At 42.3% G+C, this 11005-nt stretch overlaps 1 protein-coding gene across 8 annotated transcripts in view; it reads right to left on the bottom strand.

Annotated features, from left to right (window-relative positions):
• The window catches only part of RSU1 (Ras suppressor protein 1), a 300130-nt gene that overhangs the window by 194204 nt on the left and 94921 nt on the right, over window positions 1–11005 (bottom strand). For all 8 annotated transcript variants that reach the window (XM_022580590.2, XM_022580592.2, XM_022580593.2 and 5 more), the window contains one exon: window positions 1097–1229. In XM_022580590.2, the coding sequence (XP_022436298.1) occupies window positions 1097–1229 (133 nt within the window). The remainder of the gene's footprint in view (window positions 1–1096; window positions 1230–11005) is intronic.

Raw genomic sequence — 11005 nt, 5'->3', positions numbered from 1 at the left:
CTGTCAGATGGAAATATACCATAAGGAGTCCCAGATGTGTAACCAGGAGCATGGCATACGGGGACATGTGCTACCAGAGCCACAGCTGGCCATTCAGAGGCAAGGACTCTGCCCTGTCAGTTAAGTCTGACCTGCTGTCCCAACACAGATTCCGAGAGAGCTGTGCTGAGTTTGCGGGGGGAGCGTATTTCTGATACCAAAGAACGGGAGACTCCAAGCTGAATGTAACTTTTAATGATCTCCTAGGTCTTCTCTAAGAGTTGGGATATTAAATTCTCAAAAGTTGGTACCAGACACAGGAACAGATGAAACCTGACTACGAATTGTTTCAAGTCATTTGCCTTTGCTTAAAACTAGCGGTGACGGGATTTTGGTGTTAGGGGTCACTGAAGAATTGAGAGAAATGCTAACTTCAATTTGGGGCTGGGGAGTGGATGAGGGAGAAATAATGACAGAAGATTAATAGTAACAACAGAGTAGGTGGGGGGTGGTAGAATTCCTTCCAACCCGGACAAACTAAGGAAGAAAGAGGTGGGAATAGTTTGGTTTTAAGGCTGGGTCCCCACAGGTGCCCTTGACCAGAGGGGAGGACTTGAGAGATTCTGATGCTATGACTTAAGCTAGCTGATTCCTCCTCCTTGTCTTCTGCCTTATCTCTTCTCTTAGAGAGTTTATTATCTCACTAGAGTGAAAGCTTCTGAAGAAAAGGACGATGGCTTCTTAGTATTCCCTACTGATTTTATAAATAAACCACTTAACAATTTTGTTCATAACATTTGTTGTTCTTTACATTCAAAGGAGAAAAATGTATGTTCTGATCTTCATGTATTTGGTGAATCTCCTTAGTGCCATGCATAGTCAGCCAATTTAATACCTTAAGAGATTTCTAAACAAAATTGGTATAAATTCCCTTTGAAAATATCAATTAAAAATAATCTATAAATAACAGAGACAATTACATGTGGTTATTAATAAAATTTTAAAATGCTCTGAGCTCGGTGCCACCAATGACAAGATCACACGATAGGTTTTTAAAAACGGCATAATTACGAAAACTGGAAAACCAGACTACTTCAGAAAATCATAGTCTACTTACTATTTGTACGTCTCAGAGCGGATGTATTCAAAAACATGGGACACACCAAGCTGGAACTGGTCAGCAATGGGGGTAACCCAGGGGTTGTTCTCTGCTTTGAACATCTGCTTCTGACCAGTTAAATCCAGGTTTCCTAAAAAGAAGGAGGGGGAAAAAAAAAGGTGAAGGTCATCCAACCAACAGAAATCAAATCTAAGAAGTAATTCCTGCTCCGTAATCATAGCACAACCTCAAGCATTTTTTGAGTCATTTAATTTCTTTTAAAAAGTTTTACCAAAAGTCATCACTGATAATACAAGCCATGTCAGTGACTGTACACTGGCCCAAGAAATTAAGAAGGAAGGAAGGGAGGGAGGAAGGGAGGGAGGGAGGGAGGAAGGGAGGGAGGGAGGGAGGGAGGGAGGGAGGGAGGGAGGGAGGGAGGGAGGGAGGGAGGGAGGAGAGAGGGAGTAGAGGAAAGATGTAAGAAGGAAGTAAACTTGGAATTCTTGCAAATGAAGCATTTGCTTCATTTTTCCAAGTATTTGCTACAGAAACAACAATGGCCCTCCAAGACAGAGAGAACCATTAATAGCAGAACCTCCCCAAATTCCATCTTGACAGTGTGCATCACCACTTGTCCAATCTGATCTAAACCTGACCCACGTGGAACCTAGAAAAACGGTACAGATGAACCGGTTTGCAGGGCAGAAATAGACAACGATGTAGAGAACAAACGTACGGACACCAAGGCGGGAAAGTGGCGGGGGGGTGGTGGTGTGATGAATTGGGATTGACGTGTATACACTGATATGTATAAAATAGATAACTAATAAGAACCTGCTGTATAAAAAAATAAATAAAATTAAATTCAAAAAATAAAATAATAAACCTGAACCAATCACCACCACTTTTCATCAAAGCAGGACATGAGTGAAGAAAAAGAATACTGCCCAGGTAGAATGATTATCGCCTCATTCGGGTACTATAAACACACCTCGGAATCAGCACTAAATGAGTCTCATCAACATGGTGAGGGTAAAAACACACACATGTACAGCCCTTACCAGTTGACAAATTACCTGTAAAAAGCATTTCCTCCTTTGATTCTCCAACAATCCCTAAGGTCAGTAATTGACATCGCTTTATAGACAAAGAAATGGAAACTTGGGGGGAAATTAAGTAATATGTCCAAGATCAGAAAATGTCAGAGTGGGGATTGGAATCTAAGACTTCTGACTCCAAATCTCTTCTTTTTACTACAATGCTTGGTGAAGCTATCAGGTTACATGTCAACCTAGATCAACCAAGGATGAGTTAATGAAGGCAGCCAGCATCTGGGTACCACCTGTTGCTGGACGGATCAGTCGACTCTCTCTCTATGTTCTTCTGTTTGGTATATTTAAACGTGGAAAAGGCAGCGTGAGAAAGAGCTTCCTAGAACCTGCTTGCCTAAGAAAGTCACAGGGACAGATGTGACACAGCAGAGCTGTATGTGCTTTACTTGGCAAAATAAATCCGAAATCCTTTCCCTAAAAGTCCTACGGAGGAAGTCCATTTGCAGACCCATGGTCTACAGTCCAAGGCTTTTTGAGCAAAGACACCAAGCAATTTATTCTTCCCAGGACACAACCAAAGTGCCGTATCTGTCCTGTTCTCAGGCTCTACGGCCAATATTGTCATAAGTGATAACTTCAGGATAAGGAAAACATATTCTAGGATGCAAGCATCGCACAAAGCCCATCAACTTCCTAGCTAATCCGAGCTTTGGGAACGAAAAGAAAATGTTTACCAGGATGATGTAGCATTTCTTAAAACAAAGAATCGATACCTTGAATCCGTCTTCTTTTTGTTATACAGGCAGAACTTGTTTTATCACGCTTCACTTTACTGTGGTTCACAGATACTGCATTTTGTATAAAGCGAAGGTTTGTGGCAACCCGATGTTCAACAAGCCTGCCGGTATCATTTTTCCAACATCATTTGCTTACTTTGTATCTCTGTGTCACATTTTGGTAATTCTTGCAATATCCTTTTCATTACTATTATATATGTTATAGTGATCTGTGGTCAGTGATCTTTGATGTTACTACTACAAGTCACTGAAGGCTCAGATGATGGTTAGCAATTTTTAGCAATAAATTATTTTTTAATTAAAGTATGTACATTGTTACTTTAGATATAACGCGATTGCACATTTAACAGACTACAGTATAGTGTAAACATAATTTTTATATGTACTGGGAAACCAACAAGCTCGCGTGAACGCCTTTATTGTGATATTTGCTTTATTGCGGTGGTCTGAAATCCAAACTACAATATCTCCGAGGTGTAACTTGCAACTATTCAGAATAATGGAGAAAGAAAAGACCAATATAAAAGTGATTACCATTTCATAAAATGCTTTTAAAGACAGCAGATATTACTAAATATTAAGAGCAAGTAATTCATCATGATCTTTCCAAAGCTACTTAGAATCTGCTGGTGTTAAGTACAAAAATAAGCAGATACATTTCTCTCCAAGATTATCAATATTGTCAGTTTCCTCATCTTAATGGTTAAACACCATTAGTCAGATATTAAATCACTTGAGAAATTAATGAGCTTTATTCTCTCAACCGTGAGTCAGAAAATTGCTTGGGGTAAATGGAAATCCAAACATCGCACATATTCGGTTTAGCTGAGTATCCTACCAGGGTGTAACCTTGTTGGCAATGGACTGCCATTTATATATTTTGTTTTTATCTTTACTTGGAGAAAGGAAGGGGTTTTCAGCTTCCCGAGAATCAAACTGATCGCTTGGTTAAATTTCACTATAATTCTCATTTCCTCTATACTCTATGACCTGTCGTCCATATCATTCTCTCATTACTTCTTGTCCTATTTCCACATTTCCTAAAAATGAATGTAATAGAAATTCCTGGAAAAAGTCTTCTATTTAAAAACAAGTCTGTATTTCTGAAGTGTCCTGTTTTAAACACAGAGTGTGTTATAATGCCCACTATTCTTAGGAAGCATGGTCATTGAGGGAATGGCTGAGCTACCAGGTGACAGTAACCACGGGGTAAGCAATTCACTAAAAAGTTGGAGGCGGAGGCACTAGAGGTAAAAGCATGTCTCTTAAAACATTCACCTTGTAGACAACCTGCGCTTACACAGTATCATCTTCCAGCCTCCAGGCCCTGCCCACTGACATCAGCATGGAATCAACTACGAAAAGAAATAATACATGAGACCTTTGGAAAAAAGATACGTTTTCAAAAAAAAAAAAAGCCCTGGAAAGCATATCCAATTCCTAAGCAAAGGGGATCTCCCTGATAAAGGCGGTTCTGCTCTAAATATCTTTCCTCTTCATCCCCCACCAAATTGGTTATTCTAATGAAAAATCCGGTCTAAATTTCCAGTAGGTAGAGTTGTATCTGTTGAACAAGCTTCCAGGACTCCCTGTCATTCACATATTACCACGAATTTACTCAACTGGATTGTTTTCCTTTTAACCTCTGGTTCAGATAGGTATCGCAGGAATATATATATATTTTTTAACTCTGGGGAAGAAGGGTGGGAAGGGGAGGGTAGGTGGCTATGTTTGGAGCACAGAGGATTTCTCAGCACGCTGTATTTTCAGGGCTCTGGGTCAATATGAGAGCAACGTGGACCAGGGAAAGGGTCTAGGAAGGACCTCAAAGACGAGCCTGAGCTATTTCAGGTTTGCCTGGGAACAGTGAGAAGAAGACGACCCTCTCTTCTTTCCCAGGCTGCATCACCAGCTTCCTCCCATCCAGGTGCAAGGTTTGCCCACTACTCCAAAAGTACAGACATTATGAGCAGGTTTTAATGGATTATCCTTGAGATTTACATACAGGTGCAGAGAGGAAGAGCCTGCATGCTCTTACCAACAGCCCACAAACCCACGTTGGAATGTACACGGCCTCTTGCTCACTCAGTAACAGCCTCTGACTAAGCCGGCAGGCTTGTTAGCGGTCATCCTCTGAGAATAACACGCTCAACTTCGATGCTCCCCGCTTGCCACACGTGCAGGACAGACCTGGGGGAACAGTGTCAAGAAAGGTCAGCTATGTTCCCTGGGCCGTCTCGTCTGAAGCCTCTAACCCCCCGGAGATCTGTCAATGCCTAGCAACGTCTCTATTTCAGCACCGTCCATGGAGACAGCAGAGGCAGAGGGGAAGGCTAGTGACGGCTGCTAACTGGAGCACGCAGCAAACGCAGGATGGGAGCTGGACGCGTTCCCTTCGGGGCAAAGGGGTCTTCAACTGATGTCTGGAAGTTGGGGTACACACAAAGGACCAGAAGCTCTTCACGAGCAATGTCATTTCTATCACTTCCACCTCATCTGTACATCCCAGCTGAGGGAGGGGAGGGTGGAGAGAGGAGTTACCCTCCCCTCCCCCATTTATTTATTTTATTATCAAACAACCCTAAGCCAGAGTTAGTATCAGACAGACTTCAGATACACAGGTGCTTCACAGAATACCAGAACTGGGAAGCCTAACAGAAAAGAACGATGGCGGGGGCAGGAAGCAAACAGTAGCTTTGTGGTTGATGCTGTGCAATTTTTTTTTAATTTTTTTAACAAAGCACCATGAAACCCATGCTTAAGGCCCACAGCACACCTTAAAGCAGGCAACTACTACAGATGGCAGAGCTGGAAACCGCACAAGCCAAACCCAGCGCCAACTCTTCCTAGCTACAAGCAGGCTCGGGGGGACAGGATGTGCGGATTTTGTTTCCTGAGTTCATGTCACTGGTGGAGGACACAGTACCTGCTTCTGTGCAGCTGTGGCCCCGCCAGCCGGCTCTGTGTCTCTGGCTCGCTCTGAAGGCTGGTAATTTCAGAAGGGGGCTAAGATAACGCGTGGAGCTCGGCCATCATCCCGTGGGAAAAGCTGACACCTGTCCCCGTGATGGGCTCAGCAACAAGTTACTCTGGCCTCAGCTGAGCCTCTCCGTCAGCTGTCTGAGGTGGGTTCCCTTTCCGGTAATAACATGCAAGAAGCATCTCAGCCCGTCAGTCAGGCTGCAGGAGCCCTAACTTGCCGCACGCTTCGCTTCGCTGGCTCTACTTAGGAGCCCTCGCCCACCTCCTTGATTAGAAGCCTGAACGGGCGCTCTGGTGCCGTTCTAACAAGGATCAGACGGCAGGATTAAGCACTGTGACAAAGAGGATCTAATAAGCTAGAAAGCCGAGCATCCGCGGACACGCTGGCTGACTCCCCGACACAGATTCCCTCCACTCCCTCTCCAGTGGGGAGGCCCGGGCCACACGGGGAGCCAGCCTGCGCCGTGATTAGTGGTGACCCTCTGGCCGGCGCTGCCCTGAAGATCATTTGTCACTCAGAGGCTGCTTCTGCAATTGCAAATTGGATTTTCCATTTTTTTACCTGCAAAAGGACCATGTATGCTTCTTTCAAGAGCCTCAAGTACGGCTGCTTTGCCGTGCAACTGTTATTTTGTAAAGGCTACAATCGTGCAAAACTGTCATTCTCCTCGCTAGTTATACGTGTGATGGGATGCAACAGGCACTGTGGCCCCATTAAGAAGCAGGCACTGGTTTTCACGTATGGAAATTGGTTGTTTTCATAATCACACTGATGATAAGAATTCTTCCCGAGTACTCAAAACCCGGAACCATGTGGCCAGTAACATCATTTATCGGATATTAAGCAATCGAGGCGATCTGGGCAAATTTTTCACGTCATCAAAGCATCGTTCCCTCCCTCCCTAATTCCAAAATACCACAGAACGCTTTTTAAATTAATTCACCCTAAAACCCAGGCTCTCTCACTCAGGAAAATCTAAGGCTATAGTCTAACAAGGTAAAACTAGCAAACCATGGTTGATTGGGTAGTCTATCATCAGTATACTGGATTTGCCCAAACCCAAGTAATTGATTCACTGTGGAAGGGGTCTAGATGGGACATTATGACAGCTGAAAGATCACCTCTGCTCTGCAGTGAATCCATACACAGAAGCTAACCACAAATGACTCCAACGCAAAATAAAAGCTACTTCCAGGGCCGCTCCAGATATAAAGAGATATCCTGCACGTAAACCTCTAAGATTTTACTACTATGGAAGAGGCTACCAATTATAGAAGTGCATGATTATAGATGACAGCTGGAGATGGAAGGTTTCCACCTTTTTCACTTCTTTAGCAACATACTTCACTGAATGGAAAATGATCATAAAGCTTATAAAATGATGCTCATATTGTAATAATAAATGTTTGCTGTAGTAAAACACTGGAAACAACCAGAATGTTCACCCATAGGTGAGAAGCAGAATAATGTATGCTACAGCCACCCAACGAAATGTTTCCGGTTATTAAAATGAATGACGTAGACTTGTATGTTTTGACCTAGAAAGAGATCTACACTCTAATTCTTAAAAATTAAGGGTGTAGTAAGTTTGCTACGATTTCATTATTGAAAAATTACAGAAGAAAGAAATCCCATATTATGTATATGAGGAAATGTTTACGTGAAAAAAAGAGAAGAGTAGGATACATATCAAATTGTTAATACTGGTTTCCTCAAAGAGGGGAACGCAAGGTGGGAAAGGGATTTGAACCAGCAGAATAAAGGGTAAACTGTTAATTTTCTTTTTCGAGAATTCCATGTGATTACAAGTACGGATTATTTTTATAATTAAATAAGAATAAGGTGCATGGAAAGGAAATCATCAGAAACAATTCAAACTACATGATGGGCGCTAATTAGTACAAAGGCAGTGGCTTTCATTTAAAACAGCATCATCCTACTGCAGGGAGCAGCACGCTTTATAGATGACGATCTGCTAAACCCTAACTGGATGGAGAAGGGCGGGTCTGAGGCTGCTTCTTTTTCTGTGCATCATTGATGCAATCAAAGCAAGCTGGGACGTCTCATGACAGCTCTCAAATTTATTCTGCGGGGAATTCGAGGCCACACTGTCATTCTGGCAATTGTGTGCTTAGCCTTCTGGTGACACATTTTTGAAACACGCATTTTGTTCACTTAATACATACAAAGCGTTGCTGCTGTGTGAAACATACTAAAACTGTTACTCTTCTGATCTCGTCGAGGGAAGAGCACAATTTAAATGAAAAAGACTTTTTTTTGAGAAAGCCAAACACCCTGCCAAATGGCTCCAACGAAAGTGGCATCTGATTTATGTGTGTCGGTGTGAACGAGTCCAGAAGCCCTTCTAACCCATGAAGAAAAGTATCATTTTACAGTTTCCCCCTTGGTGCCCTTCTTGGCCACTTGATTATCTGTGTTCCAGGATAAGATGGAATAGAAGGGTCTCTCAGTCACGTGTAAATAGGATTACCCAGCAACAGAGCAGTGGGCCTCCCCAGTGCACACCACCATTGCTGCTTTACCCTGCAAGTCCCTTTCCATGGCTGCGCCATAAATAATTCACGTTGTAAACCTGGCATTTGCGTAGGGTTTCCCCATCATTCTTCTAAATGTGGGAGGTAATCTTATTTTTGCTTGCCAGATTTCCTTGTTATTGTTGATGTAACGTCAGGCAGTACAGACAAAAGCCCAGTGGATCTGGCCAGAAGACCTGGCTCCAGATGCCAAGTACCATTCACTGGCTTTGTGACCAAAGGACTTTAGGGAAATCCTTGTGTTTTCTGAGCTTCAGTTTTCTCATCTGCCAAGTGGGGATAATAGTACAGATTGATAGGATTGTGGACAGGGGCCCAAAAGTGGACAAAATGGTTCTCTACATTGGAAAGCACGACATAAATATAAAATACTCTTTTCAAAAAAAAAAATTAAAAAAAATAAATAAATAAAATAAAATACTCTTTTCATGATTATGTTAAATGAAATCTGCAAAGGAGAGAAAAACGTATACTGGAAACGAGTTTCCCTAAAACAGAGGTTCACTCAGGGGATTCATAATCTCCTGAAATGGAATGCAAAATAAATCTACATTTGCATGGTGGCACTCTTCCGGAGAGAGGGCCCCCAAGTTCATAAGCTTCTCAGAGGTCTGTGATCAAAAGTAGGGCCAAGATAAAATTTAGGAGGCCTGATTTCATTTCCTAGAAGACTGAAGACTTCTAAATGGTGGCAGTCTGCAGCACCCCGCAGGGGTCGGTTCCCGGAGTGCACTGGGTCATTCAGTGTCCTCCTCCACCTCATCGTCCTTCCATTCAAGTTCCCCAGGTCAAGGACAACCTTCTGACTGCCTGGGAAGTTGGAAATGTCAGCACCGAGGGAGCCCCAGTTACCCTGGAGACTCCCCAGGAGACGTCCCTGTATAATGCAACATAAACTAAAATAAACGGATGTTCAAAGAATAAGTTCCAGCAATCACAACTTCTCATAGGATCAGTAACAGTATCACACCCTTTGGTAATCCGTTTCAAGTACAGATGTGTGAGAATTCCCTAGGGAAATTGTATACCAACAGGTATCCTCCAAGCTTGTATTGTTAAGTCCCATTTTATGAAGAGCCACATTATGTGAGTGGGGGAAAGAACTGATCTCAAAAGAAGTCAGCACATATGTGGAATCTAGAAAAATGGTACAGATGAACTTATTCGCAGAGCAGAAATAAGAGACACAGACGTAGAGAACAAACTTATGGATACCAAGGGGGGAAGAGGGGATAGGATGAATTGGGAGATTGGGATTGACATATATACACTATTGATGCTATGTATAAAATAGATAACTCATGAGAACCTACTGTATAGCACAAGGACCTCTACTCAATGCTCTGTAGTGACTGAAATGGGAAGGAAATCTAAAAAAAGAGTGGATATATGTATACGTATAACTGATTCACTTTGCTGTACAGCAGAAACTAACACAACATTGTAAAGCAACTCTACTCCAATAAAAATTAATTTAAAAAAATTAAAAGAAGTCAGCACATTTGGCTTCAACTCTTAGGGCTCTCATTAACTAGTTATATGCCCTTGAACAAGTCACTGAAGCACTCCTGACCTTGGCTTCCTGATCTTTGAAATAATGGTATCAGAACTGATAAGTTCTAAGATCTCTTCCCAGTGTAAAACTCAGTTAACTTTTTTAAAAATAAATTTATTTATTTAATTTATTTATTTATGGCTGTGCTGGGTGTTCGTTGCTACATGCAGACTTTCTCTAGTTATGGCGAGCGAGGGTTACTCTTCCTTGTGATGCATGGGCTTCTCATTGCGGTGGCTTCTCTTGTTGCGGAGCACGGGCTCTAGGCGCACAGTCTTCAGTAGCTGTGGCACGCAGGCTCAGTAGTTGTGGTTCGCGGGCTCTAGAGCGCAGGCTCAGTAGTTGTGGAGCATGGGCTTAGTTGCTCCACGGCATGTGGGATCTTCCCAGACCAGGGCTTGAACCCATCTCCCCTGCACTGGCAGGCAGATTCTTAAACACTGCGCCACCAGGGAAGTCCCACAATTAAATTTTTTTTAAAAAATTCTGCAAGATTCAGAAAATATTTGTATTTATATGAAATGATGTCATATTGTGATAATCATTTATGATATATGTAAGTCAAATCATTATGCTGTACATCTTATACAGTGCTGTATGTCAGTTCTATCTCAATAAAGTTAGAAAAAAAGAAAAAATGAAGGTATCACAAACCAGTCTTCACCATAGCTATTTAAGTTGAACGAATACAGGATATCCTCCATAATGATAAAACATTATTTCCACTAATTTAGCACTTACTTCACATTCGATCTCAGGTCTCTTCCACAATTCCCTCCTGGCAAGATTTAATATGAAGTTTTTCTGAATTGTCTTGCGATACTACAGACAAAAGCAATTCGTTGTTCTCTTCCTAGAAGGCCTTCTAGCGCTTCTCAATCCCTACAGCCCTAGGTACCCAGGATCACCATGACACCCATGTTGCCCAGAAGGCTTGTTCCACAGCACACATTAGAAGAGTTCCAATACCCTTTCAAGAAAA

Source organism: Delphinapterus leucas, chromosome 2 (assembly GCF_059928025.1).
Source record: "Delphinapterus leucas isolate spDelLeu-1000000601 "Yukka" chromosome 2, BTC_Dleu_Yukka2, whole genome shotgun sequence".
Lineage (NCBI taxonomy): Eukaryota > Metazoa > Chordata > Mammalia > Artiodactyla > Monodontidae > Delphinapterus > Delphinapterus leucas.
Note: the sequence above shows the minus strand (reverse complement) of the source record. Positions and strands in the feature narration are given on the sequence as shown.